General features: G+C 54.0%; 2 protein-coding genes across 5 annotated transcripts in view; one reads left to right on the top strand and one right to left on the bottom strand.

The window, feature by feature from the left end:
• Positions 1 to 209: 209 nt before the first annotated feature.
• On the bottom strand, positions 210 to 25,853 carry PCSK7 (proprotein convertase subtilisin/kexin type 7). Of its 2 annotated transcripts, none has more exons than XM_086679036.1 (17): positions 25,491 to 25,853; positions 23,866 to 23,985; positions 22,937 to 23,401; positions 21,888 to 22,022; positions 21,121 to 21,286; positions 19,862 to 19,952; positions 18,871 to 18,925; positions 18,259 to 18,397; positions 17,265 to 17,365; positions 14,528 to 14,695; positions 13,644 to 13,751; positions 13,119 to 13,221; positions 3,805 to 3,961; positions 3,170 to 3,264; positions 2,252 to 2,345; positions 1,909 to 2,026; positions 210 to 1,635 (listed from the first exon to the last, which is right to left on the bottom strand). In XM_086679036.1, the coding sequence occupies exons 3-17, from the start codon at positions 23,387 to 23,389 to the stop codon at positions 1,252 to 1,254; spliced, it is 2,367 nt and encodes a 788-aa protein (XP_086535162.1). In that variant the 5' UTR covers positions 23,390 to 23,401; positions 23,866 to 23,985; positions 25,491 to 25,853; the 3' UTR covers positions 210 to 1,251. The 2 variants fall into 2 exon arrangements, with proteins under 2 accessions (XP_086535162.1, XP_086535163.1); XM_086679037.1 differs by having other exon boundaries at positions 210 to 1,617.
• Positions 25,693 to 26,555, top strand: part of RNF214 (ring finger protein 214) — a 48,236-nt gene continuing 47,373 nt past the window's right edge. The window contains exon 1 of one of the 3 annotated variants that reach the window (XM_086679033.1): positions 25,693 to 26,248. In XM_086679033.1, coding sequence (XP_086535159.1) covers positions 25,862 to 26,248 — 387 coding nt within the window. In that variant the 5' untranslated portion in view covers positions 25,693 to 25,861. The remainder of the gene's footprint in view (positions 26,249 to 26,555) is intronic. The other 2 variants (XM_086679034.1, XM_086679035.1) reach the window with 2 other exon arrangements.

The following is a 26,555-nucleotide window of genomic DNA, read 5'->3' as shown; positions in this document are numbered from 1 at the left end:
AGAGGCAGGCAACATTTATGTGGGTTCCTGAAGGCCAGCTCCGAAGGACCTCTCAAATTCTAGGACCTCAAGGGGGGCCAGTTTCCTTCAGAGGGCCACGCGGAGGAGCAGAGTGGATCTCGGGGACCGGGAACCAAAGGCCAAGGAGAGCAACCTGGCAACTTGCATTAGCTCTGGGAGGCAGATGAAAGGAGCTGGGGAGGGCAGAGTTGCGTGGAAGGTTTTTATTTTGGAAAAGCTGTGCAGAAAAACATTCAACCAAATGTTGCTGTGAAAAGACAAACCCAAATCTTAAGCGTTAAAAAAAATTTAGATCAACCAAACTAGCTCAGAAGAGGGGAGGAGGCCAGTAATGGTGGGAGGACTCACAGCCTGTCAGGCAGACGGCGGGCCTCCAGCGGGTAAGGCCATTTCCCTGAGCACTTTGCAGAGGAAGACAGGGCGGTCGCAGGGCTGGAGTGGCAGTGGCCGAGCCCCGTCATAGTCCTGCTGCAGACTACCGTAGTGAGGCAGCGCGGGCCATGGGGAGCCGTGCCAGGAGCATCGTACCGATCCCTCAGGACGGAGGGTGGGGGGGGGTGGTGAAGGAGTCAGGGGTATGTTCAAGGTTGGCTTCTGATCAGGGCTAATGGAGGCAGCTGCTTTCAGGGCGAGTGTGGCTGGGCTGAGGGCTGACTGCCATACCTGTATGTCCTAAGTTCCAGGCGTAGGCAGGAAGGTGAGGAAGGGAGAGGAGGGGACTGTGGTTTCTAGGTCCTGGGTCATCAAAAGGACAGGCATATATGCAGGGGCTCTTCCCAGCCTTCACCCTGAGCCCTCTTCCTAAGTGACCCCAGTGATGTTTCCACTGAGAGGCTCTTCTGGCCTGGTGGGCACCGCCCTACCACATGGGTGAGGGTCCCTGTGACCCACATCACCGGCCTGCCCAGGAGAAATGAGGAAGCAGGCCTGACAAATGGGAGGGGCCGAGCCTTTGTCCAAGACCTTCTCACCAAAAGCTTTCAGGAGGAGGAAGATCTGGAGGCTATGGCCACAATGTCCTCTGGCACCATTCCTCTGTCACTGCACCTTGAGAAGTCCCTCGCCCTCCCTGAATGTAGTCACAGGGAGCTCTTGAGGCCTGTGGATTCCCCATGTTAGCATCAGGGCCGCCTTCTCCCCAGAGTTCCTGGGACTTCGGAGCAGCTTTCCCAGCTTCCCTGGCTCGGGGAAGGAAGAGCCTGGCCCATGTTGAGTCTGCTGGGCCCTGGGTCAGCAAATCTGCTCCTCTTTCCCCTGCAACAGGTCTGGGGGTAGCTGATGATGAGGGTGGTCCAGGGCCCTCCTGTCCTGGGACAGGCCCCAGTCCCCTTGATCCAACAGGTCCGGGACAAGGGGACCAGAGGTGGTGGCAGGGCGCTCACTTTCTGTCTCCACTCCATCTGGATCTTTGCTGTTGCAGAGTGGCACTGATTCCAGTTCTGTCCCCTCCTCCCTGGCTTTTTGGCTTCGTTGGGGCCAGTGGCAGGGTCCGCTCCTACAAACGCGGTGGGAGGCCACATTCCTCTGGCTCAGGTATATTTCCAGCATGTAGTAAACGGTCCAGAAGATGGTAAAACTGCCTACCAGCACCAGAGTCTGGGAAAGGTCAAGCACCTGAGTTACGGATGGTTTCCCAAAGCCCTGTGGCTTTCCTCAGCCCAGAACGATGAGCTCAGAAAGTCTCTCACCTCCCAGGGACTGCTGCCCCACCTCAAAGCACTTGACCCCACTGAACAGTGCCCTCTTCGAGCTGGCTAGTAGAGTGGGGACCCAGGTCTTCCCCACCCCTCACTTCTCAGGTCACTTGGAGCACCCCAGCAAGGACCGACCGCCCCCCCCCCCCAGCCCCCTCCTGCCCACCTGGAGCTGGAGGCTCGGCCCTCGTACCTTGAGGGTGTTAGGGGTGATGGTGTAACCATCTTCCTCAGGGATTTTCAGCCCAGGAGGACAGGGCAGAGTGAAGCCATCATGCAGGTATTTTCCACTCATGGCACTTTCTAACAGTCTGTGGAGAAGACAACGGATGAGAACCCGCTCTGGAACTTGGTTCCTCTGCCTCCTGCCCTCACCCGTCCTCCCACCTTATCGCCGAGGAGAGGGAAGTCCCAGGGCAGCAAGGGGGGGGTGGTGGTGGTGGTGTAGTGTGGGTTCCCAGGGAGGAGGGGGCCCTCAGTGGCCTCTCCCAGCCCCCGGAGTTGCCGTCCCTCTGGCACATGAGTCTGGCACCTACCGCTGTCTGTCCCTGATGTCTACTGGACTCCACACAGAGCCATACAGGGTCAGCTGCCACTGTTGGAGGGTGCCGGCCTGGGGCGTCTCGTCTCCTAGAGGGGCAAGAGAAGCACCGTGAGCCCTGCCCCTGTGCTGGCCGTGTGAGCAGCAGAGGCCCTGCCCGCCCCCCCAACCTGGGGGCTTGACCCCACGGTCAGCTGAGGCTGTGCGTGTCCCACTGGCTGGGGGCTTCTGCAGATGCGCCTCACGGGTGCCCTCAGGGATGGACACGGGGAGGCTGGGAGGTGGGACTCCGAAGCAAGGAGGCTTGGCCTTTAGCTCTTTCATATTTTCAGGTTTCAGCTGGGATTTTGCTTGGGGGAGGAAATAAAATGTCCTTCTACTAAATTAAAGGAAAGTTTGAAAACCACTGGTCTAGGGAATACCTAGCTTGACTGGAAGCCGGGAGAGCTGGGCTCAGTTTCCAGTCTCCTCGCTGGAATACTGTATGACCTTGCACCGGCCACATCAGACCTCTGGGTGTACCTCGGTTTTTCAAAAAAAAAAAAAAAAAAGAAAAAACCAAAAAACCAAAACAACAAAAAACAAAACCAAAAAACGGTGAAAATTAGTCCTGCCCTTACCTGCCTACCAGGGCTGGCCGAAGGACGGTTATATGTGAAAGGACTTGAAATGTGGTTTCAACAAGGAATTTTTGTTGCTATCCTGAGGAAAAATGGATCAGTCACTTCTCCAAGGAATATGAGAGGGAGTACCAACGAACAAGTTCAGATTTCGGTGCCCATATTCTAGATGGGGCGTACTTCTTGGCATCTACCCTGTTGGTCCAATGGCGACCCTACGTATTCCCCGTGGGACGGTTTCTGCGGGGACTCTGAGCTCCAGAGGGACCAGATGGAAGGGCAGGCAGGCTTACCCACATCCCTGATAACAAGTCTGTAAGTCCCCTTCGCTCTCTCCCCCCAGCATCGCACAGTGGAGAAGGTCCAGTCATTGAAGCCATTGGGATCTCTGGGGGAAAAACAGAGTGGAAAACCTGGTAGGCGCGGGGCAGGGAACTGACCCTCGGCCCACAGACGTGATTTCCTCCCTGGAGCAGCCATGAAAATGTAGCAGTTGTTGCCTGAGCTACAGTCACTAGGGAGCGTGCCCTGAGGGGTCCTCCAGTGCTGCCTCCGTCCCCTGGGAATGGGACAGAGGACTCGCATCGATGTGTCCTCATGGGAAAAGTAAAGGTGGCAAGACCACAGGCTGCGGGAGCTCCACAGATCTAGGCTTCCCGTTACTTCTTCAGGCACTTCCTACTCTGTGACTTGTTTCCGCATTTGTAAAGGCAGCTTACAAAGGATTAGAGAAAATATCTGTCAAGTGCGGCGCTTAGCACATTGTAAGTGACTTGTACAAAGCAGGTCAGAAATGGCTTCCAGCTGCCACAGTCAGCCGGTGCCATGATAGCTCAGGCCGGTGCCAGAGTCCACTTTTCCCGTATCTCTTCCCCGCAAAGACCCTTGTTGCAAAAAGAGCTCAGAAGGGACAGACAGGTGTACGTACGAGTCCATGCTGCGGGGGGCGCCGATGAGGGACATCATGCCACTGGGGCAAAACAGTTTGAGTTCCAAGCTGCCGCGTCGTGGATGACTGATGGAGACGGTCACGGCCACGTGCTCTAGGGTCCTCAGCCCCGACATCTCCAGGTCCATCCTGCTGACTGTGGGAAGTCAGGCTGGGCAGCTGGGAAACCAGCCCCATAAGCACTTACGCCCTCCGTCCATCCCCGCACACACAAAGGCACATACTCATCGAGGCCACGTACAAACACCTAAGGCAGTCCTAACCAGGACCTATAGCATACACGAGTAAACGGAACGCGGAGGCTGCTATCAAGGGATTTACAATCTAGTTTAGACTCTCACTGGGGTGAAAACATACTCAAGACACAGGGTAAGAATCAAACAGCAACGTCATTCATTCAGCCAAAAAGTAACTTCGTGAGTCCCTCCTACGTTTCAGGCACGTACTAGACGCTGGGGATAGAAAGGGAAGTTGGACGTGACCTCTACCTTCTACCTGAAAGTGGAGAATGATACGGTGTGAGGAATACATAACTGATGCTAGAACAGAGAGGAGTCAGGTGGGTTCAGGCGCACGGCAGGGAGACCCGCCGAAGAAGGAGATGAATACAGACTGCTAGAGGGTTTTGGTAGGTAGCCGTGCCATCCAGGAGGGGAAATGGCACAGAGGTAGAGGTGGAGGTGGGCAGGTCTCTTACCGAAGGCGATACAAATCTCTAAAAACAACTACTGAAATAAGTACACTTCGATGAAATTATGCTGAATGAAAAAAATTCACTATTAAAAGAATGCATGGTGCACGATTTGCTTTGTGTGATAGTCATGAATCACGTTAAGTGTGGAGACAGACGCCAGATTAGTGGCTGCTGGGCGCTCACAATAGGGCTGAGGGGACAACCACAAAGGGGTGATGAGAAAGTCCTGCGAGGATGTCGGGTTCTGGATCTTGATTGTGGTGGTGGACACACAAGGCCACATATGTGGTACAAACGCACAGAGCCTCCTCCCTACCCTGAGACACACACACACACACACACACACACACACACACACACACACACACGAGTGCACATCTGACTGGCAAAATCTGAATATGCTTTAGAGACTGTAGCAATGCCATTGTCTTGGTCTTGATACTATACTGTGATTATTTCAGATATTAACACGGGGAAGAAGGTGCGTGAAATCCCCCTGAATATGTCTTCGCGACGCAGTGAATCTACAGTTATTTTGAAACAAAGTTTAAGAGAATCACAAATGACTGAAGTAGAAGATTCAGTTGGGGAATGTTAAAAAATCAGGTGGCAATGAGAAAAAAAATCTCTCTAAAGCACTTCTTCCTTCACTTATTCATTCCAACAGGCAAGGCAGAGCCCAGCACTTGCACTTCACACTGAGAGTGTGGACGGCGAGGATTGAAGGACGAGGAGGAAAGGAAAGGCTGGAGTCTGTGGCACCGCTTCCTGTCTTCCCGGGACCTGTGCCCACTGGCCGCCTACGCGGCCCCCTCCCACTGTGTTCTGGGAGGCGCTGGACCCTCATCCACAAGGGCTCCCAGGACTGCCCCCCCCCCCCGCCCCGCCCCGTCGTGACTTCACCTGCTTTCTCTCCTTAGCTCCAAACTTCCTTTCCATCCCACTTCCATGACCACACCCTGGGCCTGCTCATTATCTGGGACGGCCTGGCTCCTGAAACTCTCATGGCGGGTTTCATCAGATTAATCAAAGACATATCAGAAATGTAGTTGAACAAAACTGAAAAGAAAGAGGCCCCGGCAAGCGTTAGTAACACGTGGGTGAATACCCATCTCGAGCTCCCTTTGGGCACGCGTGTGCACGTGCACGTGGTCTTCAAGTCCATCTGGCAAGTCTTCAAAGCCAATGTCCTCCCTCTTCTGGAAACGAAGCCATCCTGTCCCTCCACTTCCCTCACTCCTTTCCTGACCCCTTCCTTCGCTTCCTTGTGATCCATCCAGCTGCCCTTTCCTAATGGCTCAGATCCCACAGCTCAGCTCCCCAACACTCTCTTGTTTACGCTCTCAAACCCCTCTGCTTTCTTTTCCCTTCACAGCTACTGGCTGGCAAGGGTTTAACGAGGGACCAGCCCCCTTATCCATCTTCTTGCTTATGTCTTTCCTACTGCAGATGAAAAACAAAAACAAATAAACCCTTTCTCAACTCTTCGCTTCCTTCTACCCACCAGTGTTAAGAACAGGGGCTCTGTTGGGGCATCCGGGTGGCCCAGTCGGTTGGGTGTCCGACTTCCGCCTAGGTCATGATCTCACGGTCTGTGGGTTCGAGCCCCGTGTCGGGCTCTGTGCTGACAGCTCAAAGCCTGGAGGCTGCTTTGGATTCTGTGTCTCCCTCTGTCTCTCAAAAATAAATAAACATTGAAAAAAAAATTAAAAAAAAAAAAAAAAAAAGAACAGGGGCTCTGGAGCCATCCAGCCTGGGTGCAAATCCCAGCTCAGCCCTGTCCTAGTTGTGAGAATCAAATTTGTTTCCTTATGTGTAAAAGGTGGATAGTAACAGTACCTGCTTCATAGTGTTGCTAGGAGGATTATAATAGTTCATATATATACAGTACTTAGAACAAGCACCAAGTATTAGGACCACGTAAGTAGCGGATATTATTTTTCTTTACTGTTGAACTTCTTGGAAAAGATGTCTACATTCGCTCTCTCTACTTCTTACCCCCTCATTCATTCTTAACATTTTTTCCTGTCAAGATAGCATAAGTGGTTTTAAAAGCAAATTGGCCCAGAAGGGCTCAGTACGTAAAAGAACAATTTCCCACCCCATCCCTCACCACCTTCGTGAGCCACTCCCCAGGAGCAAACACTTTTTCTTGCTTTTGATTGTTTTCTTCTGGGATCTACCTTCATGTTTCCAAATAATAACTACGTATGACTATTTCATGGTTTATCAATTTTTGGCATTATTTATCAACTTTTGATTACAGCAGATAAAGATTTAATACCACGCCCACATCTTCTCCCTACCTTGCCCTCCCCTCCATCTTCTCTAAATGGAATTTAGCCAAGTGGTACATAATGATCATATTTCATTTTCTGAACAACTTGCTGACTTCCCCTCTGGAGTTAATAATCGCCCTCCTTTTGCTTTACTTAAATTCATGTCCCCATCACTGACTCTTCCCCAGCTGCACAGAAGAACCACACGAGCTCTCTGAATACTATTTCTTCAAATGAATAGATTTGAAGCTCCCTCAGTGCCACTGTCCCTGGGAGACTCACCCTCTGCCTTCTTGTCTCCCGCTCCTATCTGCTGCACTGCCGTTGGGTTGGGACCTTCCTTTCCTTCTCCCTTGGGGTTTCTGCTTCCTGTCTGTCTGTACTCCCTTTCTCTCTTCCCCACCCTTTTCTCTCTTGGTGTTTCCTTCCTTGTGGAGGCACTGTATCGTCCAGCAGTTTCTGACACATGAAAGCATGAATAAGACTTGCATGCCTGAAAGTATCCATATCCCACCCTCCCGCATGATAATTAGGCTGACTTTCGGCCTTGAAAATAGCTGTCCTCAGGATTTGGAGGTTTCCTTTTTCAAATGGCCAGTGATCCTTATTAGCTTCAAAAGCCAGTTGGAAGCTCTAAGCATGAGTGGAGCTTTGTACGGCAGGCTTCCCTAAAATTAGATGGCCTGGGACCTGACCAGTTCGTGGAGGAGCCCTCCATATGAGTATCTCCGAGTCTTTTGATGAGGGGTCCTTCCATTGTTCCAGAGAGAAGCCTTCCAGTCACCTGGCTCCAGGGCCTTGGGATCTCTCCCAGTACACTCTCTGTCTCTGGAGAACAAACCTCCCAACTCCTGCCAGGATAAGGATGGGGAATCACCTGGCTGCCAAGAACAGGAGAAGGTGCCCAGGAGTCTACCTTTCCACTGATCCCTATTTTTTGCCTCATACCTCAAGTCTGTGCGTCTCCGTGCATCTCCCGGAGCACATGGGGCCTCTAAGTCCTGAGCCTTTTGGGATTCTGTGGCACGAAGGGGCTTGTTTCTTAGTATCACCCTTGTAGGTATTTGCTATGCAATTTTCTCAGCCCTGCTCACTTCTCCATTCATTTTCCAGCTTCCAAAACTGTGATGAGATCTCTCATTTGCTGGTCTCTCCCATTCTCTTTGTCTTTAGGCTTATACCATTTTTACTCCTTTATTCTCATTTTGGTGACGTTTGGGAAGAAAAGCAGAAATAAAAGAACATGTTCAATTTGCCATCTTTAACCAGAAGTCTTCTCCTGTCCTCATTAATTACTTAACAAAGTGCAATCCAGCTTTGCCCCTGTGACTACACTGAAACAATACTCAAGGTCACCAATGGCCTGGGTGGCAAACCCAGGGACGCCCTTCTGCCCTTGTGTACTTGCCCTCTCACCGAAACTGCCATGAAATCTCGTGATGCTGTCCTCTGGATTTCCTCCTACCCCTCAAGCCCATCTCCTCTCTCCTCATTTTTCTTCAGAGGCATATTTCCTCTGTTCACTCCTTTAATGTCCCGGGTCCTCTTTTATCCTTTGTCTGCCCGCCAACCCCGGTGATGCATTCTTCCCCAGACCTTTTCTTCCATTCCTACGCTGGTGACTCCCAAACCATTGCCATCAGTCTAGACCTTTGAACTTATTTCTTCAACCGCTTTCTGGATATAACCTCTAGATGTTGCCCAAAAGCCTGAAACACAGCAGAGTCAAATTCTCAGCCTCAATCTTCATACTCTGTAGTCCTTGCCCAGATCTGTTTTCCCACCTGGGTTCTTAATCTCATTTGATGGCATCACTATCTAGATGTTGCTCAAGCTAAATGACTAAGAAATCTTTTTATATATTAATAAATATGCAATACTGATTTATATAAGTGTATAAATGTACATATAAACATTTATATGTACATTTATATACATATGTGTGTGTGTGTATATATATATATACACACACACACATACACTTTATGGAAAATTCCAAGCATACCTAAAAAAATAGAACAGATGTCCTCAACACCTAACTCCCATAATTATCAATATATGGCCAATCTTGTTTCACCAATGATCCTCACTTCTTCCTCTTCCCAGAGTCTTTTGATGGCATCCCTAGGCACCAAGTAATTTCATCAGGAGAGACTGTGTATGTATCTCTAAAAGATAAGAGACTGCGGGGCGCCTGGGTGCCTTAGCCGGTTAAGCATCCAACCTCATCTCAGGTCATGATCTCACCACTCATGGGTTCAAGCCCCGCATTGGGTTCTGTGCTGACAGGTTGGAGCCTGGAGCCTGTTTCAGATTCTGTGTGTCCCTCTATCTCTGCCCCCCCCCCCAACCCCTGCTCGCTCTCTCTCTCTCTCTCTCTCTCTCTTTCTCAAAAATAAACATTAAAAAAATTTTTTTTAAAGAGACTGCTCTCCTTCACCCTTCCCTACCATCAGTTGGTGAGAGCTTATCTTGAAGGCTCCTCACACAGATTTCAAGGTCAAGTCCAAACTCCTTACCGTGGCACATGGAGTTCTAGCTGGTCCTGCCCCCAGACCCCTGCTCCAGCCACACATGGCTCGTGGCCCCCTGAAGCTCTGTTGCCTCTGCACCTGTTGCCCCTGCTGCCCGGATGTCCTTCTCCTCCCCTCTTCCCCTGGCCAGCTACCTGCTGAAAGGCCAGTCCTGGCTTCTCTGAGAGCCCTCCTGTCTTCCCTGGACACCTGTGTCATCTCCACTGCAGACGGGGCACCTTCCCCCTACCAGACTGTGAGCTCCAGAGGGCAGGAATCCTGTCTAACTCTGAATCCTCAGAACTTAATACAGTGCCTGGAATGAGGTGGGTCTCGCGTTCGCAGAATGAAAGAGTGAATCAATTAAGAGACATGTCCCAGAAATAAGCGAAACGGTACACTGCAGTGGAATGGACAGGGGAAGACCGGGGCAGAAGCAAGGGGTACGGCCGGGCTGACCATGCCACAGCTTCACGTGTGGGAGCCTAGGGAACGGCAATGGCTCTGACAGAAACAGAGGAAACCTGGAAAGCAAGCTGGCTTTTGAGGGTGACAATGAAATGTTAAATTTTGTGTACGTGAAATGCAGCGTGCTGGCAAATACCCAACAGCACATGTGACCTGGGATAGGAAGATGAAGGGAAATACTGGCAGCATAGTTGGAGGAGAGCATTAACACGGCAGAGAAAGGGCTTACAGAGAGTAAATGACACGTTCGAGAACATCATGGAACAGAATGGAATCCAGAAAGAGCCCCATGAGGGCCCGTCTGCATTCAGATGTATACACGGTGGCATGCTACCTGCCTTTCTTACTGGTGTGTTAGAGACATAGGTGGCCGTGCGTGTGTGGACACTAGAATTAAGGCAGCTAATACCTTAAATGAGTGGATACTTAGAATAGTGCCTGGCACATAAAAAGCATTCAAGTCATAGTTGATGATGATCATATTATTATTATTGTTTGGCCTTTGGTAAGTTGGGGTCTTTTTCATGCCTCTCCCTGTGGCCAGAGGGCTTTCTTTGTTCACAGCCTTGCGGAAGCCATGACGATCTCTGTCCTCCCCCTGGTAAGGGATCACAATAAAAGATTTCGATCCAGGAATCGTTTGTGGAGAGCTGGTAGTCAAAGTCACGAAAACTGCTGCACAGTTCGAGAAACCAGAGGGAGGAGAGAGAACTGTGGGATGAGTCTAAAGAGGCACTCATGGTCTGGGAGTAGTGACAGAGCGAACAAAGGACACGAGGACCTCGGGCAGAGAAGCTGGAAGAGGGCTCTGGAGCAGAGGAGGTCCCGGAAGCTGGACAGGAGGGAGGCTGCTGCCAGGGCCCCATTCGTAGGGTCAGAGCAGCAGGCCGGTGGAGAAGGATGAAGTCGGAACCAGCCCCCTGGGCCTGGCCGGGAAAGGGGCGCTGTGAGCAAGGAACCGAGTCTTCAGTGGCAGAGAGCGCAGGTGATAAAAGTGAGCCATGGCTTTAGTTAATTCACTTGAAAGGGTTACAGATTAAAGGACAGCAGGGACTTTGTTTTGTTTCCTAATAGGTGAACGGAGGACACTTGAAGGCAAAAGGAAGAGTTGGTGGAGAGGGAAAGACTGGGTCGGACAGGTAAGGTGTGGAGCAGGGAAGGAACAGGACTCATCCTGTAGGCAGAGGTGAGCCCGTTATACTCAGACTGTAAATAGGGTAAGATAAGCGCAAGGGGTTTCAGGAAATTTCTGTAAATACAGAGTCTCTTGTGTTTTAGACACTCCTCCCAAACGCCACTGTCCCTCCCACCCTCTGGTGGAGATTTCAGACCCAGAGTCAGATGTAAAGGAACGAAGGGCCTCCAATCCCTTTTCGTCCATAACCTCTGTCTCGCTCTCGTGCTGCCCAATATGACAGCCACTAGCCACTTGTGATTAAATTTAAATATAATAAAATTAAAACTCAGCTCCTCACACAAGCCACATTTAAGTGTTGAATAGCCTCAAATGGCCAGTGGCCACTGAATTGAGCAGCACAGATAGAGAACATTTCTATCATTGTGGAAGGTTCTAGAGTCTTCGTGGTATTTTGCCTCTTCTCCCATCTCAGCAATGTTCAGCTCCCTCCACCTTATAAAAGGTCCATTTTGAGCCCTCAGACACCGACTATCCCAGGTCTTGGGGGGAAAAGACTACAGGTTGGCTATGGGAGCAGGTCTCTAGACTGTCTAGGACTGAGTTGCCCTGATCTTTTGTTAATTAGAGTCCCTTCAACCTCCAAGCATCCCCACAAGCTTGCACTTTCTGTCCTGTCTGCTCGGGGGGCAAATGGAGTCACGACAGAGGGGAAGACACCTTTTCTGACTGCAGAAGTTCACAGCAGTCCTGCCTGCTGCCCTCAACACTAGCAAAACTCTGGGTCTGTGCCTCCCTTTGCTTCATCCTCTTCCCACCATTCGAGTCCCACTGTCCCCAGCCCAGGACAAGTTGTCCTTCTTTTTGTGTTGCCCAGTGACAGACAAGCGGTGGCCATGCACCTCTGTACGTAGGGAGGTTTGCCACACAGGCTGGGGCGATGTCCCCCGGTCAGACAGGAGGAAGCAGAGGATGACGAGACTGGAAAGGCCCCAACCCTCTTCTAAGTCAACTTCTATGGGACAGGTGCGGTTATGGGTTACTTTGTCACTTAAAGGACAAGGGGCTTGGGAGAGGGAGCCGTGGGGGGAGGTACAAAAGGCACACTATCTCCAAGACTCATGAGGGCAGAGCCCGGGGCCCTTCATTCCCAGGAATGTTCCTGCACTTCTCTGCCTTGGCTGATGCCCTTTCCAAGATAGCATTCCTTTTACGGAAAACACAATGAACGGGGCCCGTGGATCTTCTTCCACGTAGAGGGAAGCTGGGCGAGTGCTGGACGTGGTTAGGGAGAGAGACGGCGGAACCCCTGTCAGGGAAACCTCCGCCCCAAGAGGCCGCCCCTGCCTGTCCCTTCTTTGGCTACTCTTCCTCTTGCTATTACTCTGGTCTGATCACTTTCTAGGATCAAACCGGAAGAAGTGAGGACGGAGTTCTAATTTGCACACAGAGCGTGGCATGCTTCAGTCTTCACACAAAAACAGCAAATAACCCTGCCTGTCAAAATTCTTCAAGGGACCGCCCCCCCCCCCCCCCCCCCCCGCCAGTGCTCACATGGGGCCTCAGGGCAATCTTCCCCGCAGATGCACAAGCACCCCCATCCGGCTTCCCTCGTCTCTGGGCACGGGGTCAACCTCGGTGCTCCTCACAAACCACATCTCCGATTTGCAGACCCTCAGAAAATCCCACTGACCCCAGGTGTGAGGGACGGGTGGCTGCACCCCAGGGTGACATCTGCGTCCTCCCATCCCACTCCCGACACACCCCATCCAACTATCTGTGTATTAGACAAGCTGGATAATCAAAGGAAGAAACTCATCTACTTCATCCAAAGGCCACTGGGCTGAAGAGAACTGCCTGGCAAGTTCCTGGCATGCAAGTCAAAGGAGCATCTTCCAACTCCTGCCTTGTCTGCCCAAGTCCCAGCGGCGCCCCTCCCCCAGCTATTCTGACCGGTTGCTCAGCAGTTCGTCTCCACTACGAGTGACTCAGGAGAAAGGTCTTATTTAAGCAGCCAGGGGGCCAGCCAAGTCAGAAGCAGCAACATGTCCTAAAATGGTCAAAGAAAACGCCACAGGTCTGGCTGCAGCTCAGCTCCTAAAGGAAGGGGCTAGAATCGGGCAGGGATGAGGAGTTTGACTTCCCCCGTTACCCCGCCCCAAACCTCAATCCCCAGATTAACCCCCTTTCTGCTGACTACTTACCATTCCATAGGACCTCCAGTGTGCGGGGGGCCAGCGGGATAGCCTTGTTCTCTTTTAACACAGGGCTGACATAGGAAGCTAAGTAAGGGACCGAGGTCCAGATCTATTAAAGGAAAGGGGGTGGTGGTGAATGAACAAGACCGACCACACACGCACGCACACACACATCAACTTGATCCTTAGGGCCCCGCTCTTATTTTCCCTCTCCTCATCACCTTCTTTCACTCCCAAGGCTCCTGCTGACCCCTGGGAGTGCTCCCTATGGAACCAGAGGCCATGGCTGTGTCCAGGGTGGAAGATGAGAACCACAGCACCCTGAGAGCCCCCAGCTATACTCTCTACCAATAGTTTGGAAGCCTCAATGACAATGTTGAGCCTGCCTCTTCATTTGAAAAATGGGTCATCTAGGATAGATGAAACAAAGAACACTGAGTACCCACGATGCGCCAGGCAATGTTTTAGGCGTTTAGCCCCCTCCCTCGGTCGCTCCATGCAGGGGTCCCTGCCCTGCCAACACCCATTCACCTTGGCTGCATTAACGAGTCTCCAAGCATTGAGCAGGCCGAATCCATGCTGGTGGCTGTGGCTGAAGCCTGCCTCGTTGGTGACCCAATCTGCACGGCGATCCTCATACTGAGAGAAACAGAGATCCTGGTTAGTCTCTGGGACTTCCAAAGTGCAGCTGACCCTTGGGCAATTCAAGGGTTGGGGTACTGCCCCCTGCCCCCCAAAGTCGAAAATCCACATATAACTTTTGACTCCCTAAAACTTAAGTCCTAAGAGCCTACTATTGACTGGATGCTTTACCAACAACACAAACAGTTGGTTAGCACATTTCATATATGTATTATGTATTGTATTCGTACAGTAAAGTCAGCCGGAGAAGAGAAAATGTTATCAAGAAAACCACAAGGAGGAGAAAATACATTTACTGTGGATCCACACATTCAGACCCATGCTGTTCAAGGGTCAACTATAATGTCAACAACCTAATTCTGGTTTCCTTGCTCGCCCTGCTGGCTGACCCGGTCCAGACTCTCCCACCAGGGCTACTAGGAATGGATTCCCCAAGGAAGGCTGGGACAAAAGGTCAGAGCCCCATGATGTCACCACCTCCATAGCTTGCTTCTAGAGGGAGCCAGGAGTCACCGGCCCTGGAATAAGGGAGCACAGCCAGAGTGCTCCTGTGCAGGTGAAACAGCACAGGCAGAATAGGTACGGATGAGTTGAGGCCTAGGATCTTGATGGGGTCCCCACGCCTGTTCTAGACACAGGCAACTCTGAAAAGCACCGGGCACCTCACTTGTGGGACATTTAGAGTCTGAAGCCTCCTGATCCCTGCAAGTCCTTGGAAGCAGAACCCTGGGGAAGGCTGGGCCGGGCCATGGCTCCGGCTGCTAGGGTCTCACCTGGGTGGCTGTGAAGACAACGATGTGCTGGACGTCACGCCAGGTGAGACAGGGCCGTACCTGTAGCATCAGGGCTATCATGCCTGCTGCCAGAGGGGCTGCGGCCGAGGTCCCTGTGTGGCCCTCGGTGCAGCCTGTGCCCTTCTGAAGGTCCCAGTCAGTGGTCACCTGGGAAGTGGATTGGGGGGTGGGGGGGACTGGGTTAGACACGGAGTTCATAGGTGCTGTGGAGAGAGGGGTAGGGGACGGGGCCTCGGAGGAAGGCTCTCAGGTCGGCCCTGGCTTTGTGAGAGCTGAGTCTTTGACCAGAGGGAGGCCCACTAGCGGGTCAGGATAAAGGAAAATCCCTCATCACCCTAGGCCCCGCGGGACAAGCTCTGGAGAGCTGAGAAAAGAAGGCAGTTTACAGGGCTACTCGGGAGGGTCCGGCTGTGGGCAGAGAGGAGCCGGAGGTGTGGGAGAGGCCTTATGTGCAGCGGACGGTTTCCTGATTCCTGCTCCTCTAATAACTGTGTCCCGAATTCCCCAGCCTGGCCCTCCAACCCCCTCAACCAAGCTAGACAGAGGAAGTGGCCCGGGGGGATGGGGGGGGGGGCGGGCAGGCTCCTGGGCCCCAGCTGGAGCTGGGACAGCAGTGACGGCACCATTCAAGGAAATCCAACTTGGCAGCCCGGCGATAGGGGTTGGAGTGACATCAGTGCGAACAAAGGGAATGTGTTCCCAGGGAGAGGGAACTGTGCCCTCGCCCACCCTGTGAGCTCAGCAAGGGCTTAGTGTCTACACTGCCTGCCCGCCCTGCTGCTCTGGGCCTGGTGCCTCAGTATGGTTCCCATGAGTCCCCCCCCCCCCCACTCTACCTGTGGTTCTCAGGGGGAGGTGACAGTGGGGGACGGGAAGGAGAGTTGCCTGGCGGGGAGAGATGGCATCCAGTTCTTTTCATGCTCCTATCAACCCTGGAACCACAACGGGTTTGCCTAAACCTGCTCCACTATGTGGCACTTTGGATGTGGCACATGGTGCTGATGTTAAGACTTGAGAGTTTTTTTTCTTCCAGGCTTCTCTCTGGGTCAGACACCAGGGAGGTAACTTCTGCCAAGAGCTACCCTTTCTCCATTGTACTCACTGCTTCCCTCCCAGCTGCTACAGCAGCTGCCAAGAGATGTGATTTTCACTCAGACACTGTGCGCTCCCAGGAGAAAAAGGAAAAAACCCTCCAAGCTGTGGTCTCAATGAGATGGGGAAGGCTGGTCTGTGCCAGGGAGCAGACTGATTTTTTTTCCCTGTTAAGGAAAAGGCGTCACCGGGACAGTCTCGTTGTAGCTGGGAGCGCTGTGAACGGGCCTAGGTTGGCGGGAGCCCTGGGAAGCCATAGGAAAGTCCAGGGACGCACCCCGGCCAGCCATAGGGTGGGCAGTGCATGCCCCGTGCTCTGTCCTCAGGAAGACCGCTCCTCTGAGCTGGTCACTGAACAGAAACTGGCAACGCGGGGTTTCCAAGGAAGGACATCCAAAAGCTGGGAACTTGGATAAGCAAACTCTCTTTTCACCTCTGGACAAATCACAGTTCGGATGGAAGGTGGGGGTGGGGGTAAGAAGTGGAGCTAAGTTAGGGAACGGCCAGAGCAGCAAAGCAAGAATGGCACCCATGCTGGTGACGCCTCCTTGGGAACGGGTTCCCCAGAGTTCCACCAGGGTTCCCTCTTCCTCTTCCTCCTCTCCCAGCCTGGCCTGGCCGGAGTGCCCTCTGAACCCAGACCCCTGCCTGCTGGGCAAAGGATCTCTTAGGTTTTCATTTCAACCCATTCCCTCCACCTTCCTCCCTGGGCGGGGGTGGGAAGCTGAGGTCCCCTGGCACAGGGCCTTGGAACCATGTGTTGACCAGAAGTCACTTACTGGCAAAACAAAATTTCAGTTTTGGAAAACGAACCTGACCCAGCAGGAAGACAAAGCAGCCCAATTCCCAGTGGCCCCAGAGAGACCTCTGTACCTGGGCCGCTGGAGAAATGTGATACCCCCGGGCTCCAGCCCAGCTCTTCCCCATCCCCATACGGCTCTATTCTGGGCAGCGGGGACAGGCAGAGAGCTGTAGGGTCACAATCCAGAGAGCTGACCCCAACCTGCTGGGATGGAGCTAAGCCAGTGGGAAGCAGGCATCAGACTCTGAATTCTTTAAAAGCTTCCCATAGCCTGAGAATCTCCACTGCCCGGCTCCAATCTCTTGTGTGATACGGCTCCAATCCTAGCTCTAAGGAAAGAACTGTTTCTTGGGCTGACTGAGACGTTGCCCGGCCTCGTTTTCCTGCTCATCCCGTCAAGACAACTGCTAGCTTTACTCCTGATGAGGAATGTGACCAGAACTCACAGTATTTACACAAGGGCTGAAGAGTAATGGAACGAAGGGTTTTTTCCTAAGCCCAGAGAAATTAGCCAAAGCCCAAATTCTACCAAAGGAAGACACCGCACATGAGTTCTTTAATCAGTGTGATGCTTAGTCGTTCCTATAACAAAATATATATTCGTAAGTTAAACTTTTAAAGATAAAGGCCATTTACAGATCTGTTTAGAGTCTTCGGCTCTGATTTTTCCGACAGTGGCATGCCCTCTGAGATCTGTATCTGCTAAGAGGAGGAACGTAAGGGACAGGGCAGGGAAGCAGGGACACGAGGAGACCTGGCTGTGCTGCCCGAGGGAAGTGTCGTGGGACGGGGGTGGGGAGCGCGGGCCCAGGAGGCACTCACGATGCTCCGGAGCATCTTGTCCCCACCACTGAAGGTGACCGCCAGCATGGAGGCACACTCTTCCGCGTAGAAAGGCATCCGGCCCTCCTCGTCCACGGCACCTGGGGAAGAGAGGAGGGGGAGCGGGAGCTGAGTTATCATCTGGGAGGCTGTCCTGAGTTTCAGAAATGATCTCAGTGGCCCAAGTGCCTCAGAGTGCCCACGCTCGTCATCTGAAGAGGCAACCTCAAGCGGCAGAGGGTATTCTGTGCCCTAAGACCCTTCTTTCCATAGGTTCCGGGGTAAAACGGGGGGAGTGCCACCTCTATACGGACTCATCCGTTCACACACTCATTTTCCTCAATGCTTATTAATTATCTACTGCAGGTCACATGCTGTGAGGGGCACTGGGGCCACAAGGGAAAAGTCACAGTCTTGATCTCAAGGAGCCTGAAGTCAGGGAAGAAGTCAGGTAAGTAAATAAATACAACGGGACAGCAGATGCTATGGTGGGAAGCACAGGTACGAGGCATTTAATCCAGACTAGAGGGGGTCAGGGAAGGCTTCAAGCAGGAGGCAAGTGGCTCATGGGAAGAGAGGCTGGAGCAGAGGCCTAACCAGATGATGGGCTGAAAGCGTCCCGGAGTATGGTGTCTACTAAGGACGTCCTGAGGTCCTGTGAGAATAGGGATAGTCCCTCCTAACTATGTGAGCCTGAAGAGAAGATTGTACTTGGACAGTTAGACAGACACACAGAAGCCAGGGCGCCCCAAAACACACAACCCGCTCACCACTGAGGGATACGCACATTCCAAAACACACAACCCCCTCACCACTGAGGCACACGCCCCAAAAAATACACAATTCCCTCACCACTGACTGATACACACGCCAAAATGCACAATCTCCTCACCACGGAGTCCCACACACACTGAAATGGAGTCCCCTCCCCACCGAGCGACACACACACACACACGCACTCACACACATGCACGCATAACCACCAGGCCGCTACCTATGGTGACGGTGTAGATAGAGTTGGCATAGCCATCATAGTTGCAGTTGTCGTTGTGCTGGCCACCGTTCCCGCTGGCTACCACAAAGATGCTCCCAAAGCCCCGGCGGCCAGCAATCACCCCATGTTGCAAGGCAGCCTGAGGAGTAAAACCATGCTGGGATCAGCTGAGGAACTCCTAGGAAGACCTCTACCCTCCATACCAATTGCTTCCTCCCCTCCTAGAAAGAAATGCGAAAAAAGCCCAAAGGCACTGGGGCATGGGAGAAGGAGATTTAAAGAGGGTTACGAGAAGGGGAGGAAGACGTTAGCTGAACGACGGTCTGAAGGATATACACTGTTTGTCAGATAGGGCGGGGCCGGAAGTGGGGCGCTGAGCCCCAAATCACAGGGAAACAACTCAAAGCCCTGTTCCACTTCTCTAAGAACCAGGGTCCCCCAAGCACCCCCACCTCCAGGTTAGGAGTGTTCTCCCAAAAGGAGGTGGGAGGGCTGGGTGATGTGAGTCTGGCACCACACACGGGAGTGGGGTGGGAAAGGGGGCGACCCGTAGTAGTTCTAGGACCTGAGTAGAGAGGGTGTCCTAGGTCTATCTTCATGCACTTCACTTACCTTTCCAAGCTGATGGGGGCCATCCACTGTCTTCCCATCATCATCTGGTCCCCAGCTGTTGAGAAATACCCAGAGGGGAGAGCCAGAGCCACACCACGGCTGCCCACCCAGGTCTTAACTGACCCCACCCACCCCCCCCCCGGCCTGGCCTCTTCATCTCCTCCCAAGTGCTCCAGGCCAGGACTGCCATGATCACAGGACACAGGGTTCAAGGATTCAGCCCTCACTCCAAGGTGGAAAACAGAAGTATGCAATAAGTCTCTTTTTTCCCTTGGAAACTTTCTCAGTTTAGGACTGCTTTAACCTGCCCCTGAAAATCCTTTCTCAGGTCCTCAGGAGCAGGACACAACACATATTAGTAGTGGGGGACGGGGGCCACCCATCTCCTGACGTAGAGCTCTAATACCAGGCTTGACGGGAGAGCACCCACAAAGGAAGTACTCAATCTGTGTGGGTTCTTGGGTCTGAGGAGTTCTCGATTCCTTCTCTAAGAGAAATGTACGCTGAGGATGATGTCATACATTTAAGGGAGGTACTGGGAGGGGGAACAGGTGCTGTCATTGCCATGAGGGCAGCCCAACTTCAGTTCCCCCTTAGGCGGGAACTCAGCCCCTGCCCCCTCCGCAACCATAACCATAACCTGAAGCTGGACGTGCATTTACGTGCGTAGGGCAGCGGGGCTGATGCCAGGCATTTGGCTCGGCTGTGGTTGGAGAGGAGGCCTCATGAGCTTATTAAACATAATGAACATGGGCCAGACTGCAGCACTCCTCATATGGCAACCGGATTCCTGGGGAGACACGGGGCTTAGGACTGAGGAAGGACCCAGTGGCCAGGGATCTGGAGAAATCTGAGTGATGGACTTCTGGGTCAAACCCAGTAAGAGGCCCCTGGCTGCGACCTGGCCGAGCTAGCCCATCTTGCTGTTCTTTTGTTGGAGGATCCGTGCCAGGTGCTGAAGCCTCGCGCCCTCACCGTGTTCCTGGCTTACCTGCAGCTGTAGATGTCGTTGATCTGATAGTGTTTGTTGAACGCCACAGCCTCCATGCTGTCTGTGAGGGGTCCATCCAGCACCCGGATACCTAGGCAGCGAAGGCCACATCAGCTCCTCAGTCTTGTTGGCCCCCTAGACGGGGAGCAGCATGGTGGGAGCCACACGTGGAGACTTACTTTTCCCTCTGAGCGCTCCTGCATCTCTGAATTTTTATACCATGTATATGGACCATGGTGGTTTTTAACATAATGCTACATCTTAGATTTTAAGGATCATGGGGTCTGGCAGGAAGAGCCTGGGCCAGAATGTAGGTAGCTAAGTTCCCTTACTTGCGTTCTTAATCATGTAAAACGGCAGTGCGATGCTTGACACATAGAAGGTGTTCAAGAAAAGGTACTCACTACCATTACTACTCCGTGGATGCCTAATTTCACCCTCTCAAATGGGGTGGGTCACATCCCGGCGACCATGTAAGGAAAATGGAGCTTTCAGAAGGGACTTGGTCCCTGAAGTTTCTGGCTCGCTCTGTCGCCTCATTTAGGGAGAGAGTTGCTGACCTCTGCTGGCGTGTAAGAGGAAAACAGTCACTCTATTCAGTGTGTAGTTTCCAAGCATTTACGAGGAGGAGTCATGGGGAGGGCTTCCCCGTGTACACCCTTTGCGTTCTGCTCTGATGGACAAAGGCTGAGAGGAGGAGCCTTAGAACGATCCCCAGTGGGGGCCAGTGCTGCTCCGCTCTCTTGAAAGGAGGGAGAGCAGACAGCGACCATCAGAAGGGATGACAGTTGGAGAGCTGGGCGATAGCAGAGGAGCCTCCACAGACATTAAGGGTCAAGGAGGAAGGGCAGGTAAAAGCGTACTTGGGAAATTATGAAGATAGAAATATAACCCAGATAAGGAAAAGGAGTTACCATTACAGTGAGTCGGGTCATTTGATGGGACATAACCACAAACAGGAAAAGGGGGCAGGCCATAGAGTGGCTGGGGCTCGAAGTCTCCATCCCACATTGAGACCACTCTCACTTTTATCTGTTGTAGATGAAAGGGTTTGTGGCTAACAGCATGTCTGAGACACCACGGCACTGACAAAACCCAATGAACTCATGTGTCCCACAGACACATATCATAAGCTTCCCTTTGCCCTACGCTATGTGTGTCAACAGTGGGACCAACGTGGTTCAGAATCTGGGGGAGGGGCGGGCAGGGGATGAAGACGGTCCCGCGGGAGAGGCCCCTGAGGCTGGAGTGGCAGGTACCTGCTATGCGGCTCCCATACGCCACTCCCACGGCACAGAAGCTGTTGTTGGGCACTGCGGCGATCTCGCCCGCACACCTCGTGCCGTGGTGATTGCCGTTCTCCACGTCTGGGTGTGGCATAGGGTCAGGGTCGTTGGAGTTGAGATCATAGCTGCCCTCGGGGCTCTGAAACATGGCAGGGGCGACATGGTCATTCACAGGCTTTCAGGGGTCAGGCCCTGGAACTCAAGGAGAGAGGAGACCTGGGGAAACTGGGACTTTGGGGCTCCGGGCCAGCACAACAAGCCTGTCTGTCTCTCTCTGCAAACCACCCAGGCTATAGGCATGAGATAGGACACGCGGGGCAAGACTGAAAGTGCCACAGGGCTCAGGGAACTTCCTTCTCATCCGTGGTGGAAATGGGTCTGGGAGACTGCTTCACGGCTTGGGAAACCCAGGTAAAAGAGATCTAGGGCTACCTGAAGACCAGGCTAGAGAGGAAGGTGCTCAGAACTCGTGTGGAGAGGGAAGTTGCCAACAGGGACCGCTCCTTACTCCCCAGGGCAGGGAGCAGCAAGCGGAACCAGGAAGTGCCACCCAGAGTCCTGTCCCTGTGTCTTAATTGCCAGACTGGAATGCCGGCTGGGGGCAAGGGGAAGCTCAGCTGTCCCATCTCCCGGGCCCTTTTGTGTGGCCCAGTGACCTGGAAGAAAGGGAACCAGACGAAGGCAACATCAAGAAGGAGGTAAGACACGGGGGTCGGAGGGGTTGTCCCAGGGCCACTCACATAGTTGGGTGCGATGTCCTGGATGGTGTGCTCCACTCCGTCATCCACGACCACCACAGTGACCCCTCGCCCGGTTACATTGCGTTCCCACACACCTGTCACGTTGATGTCCCTGCCGGGGCTCCGCCGGTTATTCTGTAGGAGACACAGGGTCAGGAGCTATTCTCAGAGCCTTGGGAGGCCAGTGACACACAGCATAGCTCACAGACAAGCAGGCTAGCAGCCCCTTTTCACGCTTGGCCACCCTCAAAGAGCCAGACAGAGGTTGTAGACCGATAGGTCTAGTGAGGATAGATGGACAAGGGAGGGCTTTGCCACAGCCTAGCTCCCTGGGAAAGCCTGGCGTCATTCACGGGTGGTAGAAGTGAAATGTGGCAAGGTTAAGGGTTGGACGATACAATTATTATGCCATACAATATGTATTTTCCTGGGCGCCTGCACAACTCAGTCGCTTCGGCGTCCGACTCTTGATGCCAGCTCAGGTCACGATCTCACTGTCCGCGAGTTTGGGCCCCATGTCGGGCTCTGCGCTGACAGCGCTTGGGATTCTCTCTCTCCCTCTCTCTCTCTGTCCCTCCCCCGCTCACACTCTCTCTAAATAATTAAACTTAAAAAATATATATACATATATATACCATTTTATTAACATTACATAACATGCTACGAAGTACTTGTCATGTGTCTGACACACATATATTAATTCACTTATCCTAACCATAACTCCACAAGGTAGGTACTGTTAGAGTGTCCACTTTACAGAGGGGGAAACTGAGGCAGAGAGCGGTTTAAGCAGCTTGCTCAAAGGCGTGTGTAGGTGAGTGGCGGAGCTGGATTAGACTCCAGGCAGCCTGGTCCCAGAACCCACACCCTCACCTCTGCAGCCCACTGGCTCCCCAGAAGTGAGTGCAGGGAAGGCGAAGCCCACAGCTGTGTCTCCTCAGGCAAAGGATGGGGGGCAACCGAAGAGTAACACAGTCAAAAGCCCACTAACGAACGGAACACCCAGAACATATCCACCGGAAAGCCGAAAACGGCAGGGCTGGACTCACCAGGTGCCACTGCTGTGGGTACTTGGGGTCATTGAAGTGGACACTGCGCTTGGCCCGCTTGAGCAGCCTCTGCTCCGAGTGCCAGCGCACAGCTTCGTGCCCGGATAACACGGTTTCCGCCTGCTGCCGGGCGGCCTCCGCCTGCTGCTGCCCAGCTGGCTGGACGAAGAGGTAGTAGCCGCGGAGCTCCCCGACGCGCCCAGCATTCAGCAGTCCCGCCGCCTGGGCCAAGGCGTCTGCCTGCTGCTCCAGGGTCTCTTCCTCCCCTCCCAGGCTGTCCAGATGCACGGCCCAGCTTAGCCCCCCCAGACCCTGGGCTCTAGGCCCATCGGCCCCTGCCAGGCCCATGACCCAGGGAACCAGGAAGAAGAGCCCGGCTAACTCCAGCCAGAGGCAGATGGGCAGGCCCGGGGGGGCATCCAAGTGTGGCACTTTCTGCCTCCCCTTCGGCATCAGAGCAGAAGGCTGCAAACAAACAGAAAGGACATCAGAGACACCTGCAGGAATCTGCAGGCAGGCCAAGCCATCAATGTATTACACCTAGAAATCCCCAATCCACTCCTTTTTTAAATACTTGATCCTCTTGTTTTATTCACACTTATTCCTGAGCAACAGGGATAAGCCCTGGGGGGGGGGGGGTGGGCCAGTGCCAACCCCAGGGGATACCTCCACGGCATGATGGGCCAATCGCCATCTCACCAGATAATCAAATCGAATGTCCAATTGCTAACGGGCAACGCACTGCTCTTTGCCCCTGTTGCTGTGAAAAGGGCTTAGAAGTCATATCGTTCCCATAGGTTACTGGCAGGATCATGACTGCTCTTAGAAGAGACCTTCCTCCCTTTAGAGGGGACATAAATCTTCCCCCAGCTGACATCTCATCCGGTTGTCCTCAGGGCCGACTCCCCACAATGGTGCCCCAATCCTACCTGGACTCTATGTGAGGGTGAGCTCCTGGTCTGGCTGACCACCTCACACTCATTTTGTGCAAATGGAGAAAAGGCATCACTTTCACTGAGTGGTGCTGGCTCTGAGCACAGACTGCAGACCTGTGGGCCCCAAGAAAAGAAGAAACGGTGTCCTCCCAAACCCAGGGGAGCAAGCAGAGGCTAGCCATGAACTCCAGGACCTGTGACCAAGGGAACTGGCCAATGATCGAGTATCATTTTCAGGGATCTCAAGTTGGCTGCAGACTGGCAAAGAACTGGCCAAGTCAGTACAGAACCCAGAAACCCTACTTCTTGTCCTAACCATCATGCCACCCTCTTTTCTTTGGCCCCCAGAGGCCTAGAAGAGGGCTTGAACTATTGCCAAAACACCCTCATCGAGAAGCAGGGAGTACTGCTTCCTAGTAGTCTAGGTGGTGGCTAACTTCCTGATTTCTGTATCTCTGACAGAGGCCAGGGGAAGTAAGAGTAGGCAGGAAGCAGTGGAGATGGGGAAAACTGGACAGTGTGAGCGAAAAAAGCAAGTGGGCAACCGGGCAACCGGGCAGGAAGAAATGATTGGAAAGTAGCACTAAGGGGCTATACCCTTACGGACTAGCTCGGCAGGTTGGCTTGGAAGTGAGGGCTGAACACCAAACCCGGGGCTGGCACCCATGGTTTGATTTCAGAAGGGCCGAATTTAGAACTGGTGGGCAACTGTGGGGACAGGCACAGGTGGGTGGGCAGCAGAACATGTGCATGCCCACGGGTGACTGGGCTCCTTCAGAATCATCTGCTCTGTACTCGTGTCACCCCGAGGCAGGGCTTAGTACCCACACACATACCCAAATGGATCCAACTCAAAACATTACAGGAAAATAGGTATTTTACTGAAGTCTCTTTGGAAAGGAAGAAGGGAACTTAACGCCACCGAACTTTTCCCTCCAAAAACCTGCATTCCACATTCCATTCCTCCTAGCCCTGCGGCAGCCTCCACTGTCCCAACATAATCAGATGCCTTTCCTACACATGACTAAGTAAAACAAAGTCTTGCCAGATAGCCAGATTATGCCCCACTTAGGTAGGCCCCTTCAGTCTCCTAGATCCCATTGATTTCCGGAAGAGAAGAGAAACCTGGCCACCACTTCCTCCTTCTTTCTGGCAGAGCAGTACCATCTCCTACTTCCACCCCAGGTTTCTGGGAAAGGAACCTTAAATACCCCCCTGAAAGCAGAGCACAACCTCACCCAACTGCTTTGTGCATCTTTACAGCTCTTGGGTGCCAAGGGTGAAAAGAAAGAACACGGGCAGCCCAGAGTCCAGGAAAGAGTCTGTCCCAAGAGGCTGTCCTCCTCCTCGTGCCTCTACACCCGCTTCCTAGAAATCAGGCTGCGTCTACGGTCAGTTTCACTGACTTCCCTCTGCCCCGTGCAATGTGTCCCCCTCCTCAGAGGGACCCGTACTACCCTGGAATCGGGACCCTACCGCCCCGTCTCCCGGCGCTGTCCCAAGCAGGGACTGAGGACGCCCTCGGTGCAGCCCCCTCGTCCTCGGACGCGGGCGGCGCCCTCCCAGCTCTGGGCCGCCCGGACTTGCCAGGCCCCGCCCCCACCGAGTGCCCAACTCACCGGCTCGGCCGCAGCTGCTGCCGCCGCCCGCCTGCGGAAACTCGCGGCTTCCCGGGAGCCCGGGGAGCCAGTGACAGTAGCATCACTTCCGCCCGGCGGTGCAGCCAATCAGCGGCGAGGCCCCGGCCCGGCCGAGCGGCCCGGAGCAACCGGCGCTAGGGGGCCGGCCGCTCCGGGCATCCTCCGCCAGGAGAGGAGCGTGTGGGCGCGGTGGGCTCAGCTCGCCTGGCCCCACCGCCCCGAGCTGTCGGGGCGTCCTCCACAGGGGCACTGCCCGGAGGGACCGTCTTGCCCTTCATGGCGTCCTCTGGAAAGGGAATCTCGGTTTTGACCTTTACAAACACCTCGTTCCTCTTCTCTCTCTGATCGCCATGGCCCCGACTCTCTCTGGGACCTTTCCAGAGGGGCTCTTCCCTCCGCTGGGTCTCCTTCCTTCTCGCGGTCGCCTCACTCTTCCTCCCCGCGCCCCGGGAGAGTCCACTTGTACCTTAGGGGGCTTCCGCGGAGTCCGCGGCGCTCGCACGGCGCCAGCGCTGGCCGCTAGGGGGCGCCGTCGGGGGCGGCGCGGTGCCGCCGCAGCCGCTCCTCTCCGGGCCGGGCCTCGCCCGCTCCGCTCGCGCCGCCGGAAGTGGGAGGTGCCGCGCGCGGGCCGGCGCTCGACCCCTCCCCCCGAGGCTCGGCCGCCCCCTCCCCCCGCTCCGCCCGCTCAGGTGCGTCCCGTCCCTCCCCCCTTGCCTCCCGGGGGCGCGGCGCGGGAGGTGTGTGCGGGACGGGCAGGCGGGGAGGGGGGCTGCGACGCCGGGGGCCCGGGCAGGGGCGGGGGGTCGAGGCGGGGGGCGTGGAGGGGGCCGAGCGGACGGGGCCCGGGGTCCCGGCCTTAGGAGGGGGCCGGCGCTGGGCTCGCGGTGGGGGGCCCGAGCCAGAGGTGCGGGGGGTCTCCGGCTCCAGGAAGCAGTGGGCTTAGCGGTCTCCGGTTGAAGCGGCCGTGGTCGCCCGGCGCCGCTTCCCCCATTGTCCCCTTCGCGGCCGTGCCCCGTCCTCCCCCGAGCCCCCCTGGCTCCCGGC

Source organism: Puma concolor, chromosome D1, assembly GCF_028749965.1.
Source record: "Puma concolor isolate L17-30 chromosome D1, mPumCon1.1.hap2, whole genome shotgun sequence".
Lineage (NCBI taxonomy): Eukaryota > Metazoa > Chordata > Mammalia > Carnivora > Felidae > Puma > Puma concolor.
The sequence above is the reverse complement of the archived record's forward strand: the minus strand, read 5'-3'. Positions and strand labels throughout refer to the sequence as shown.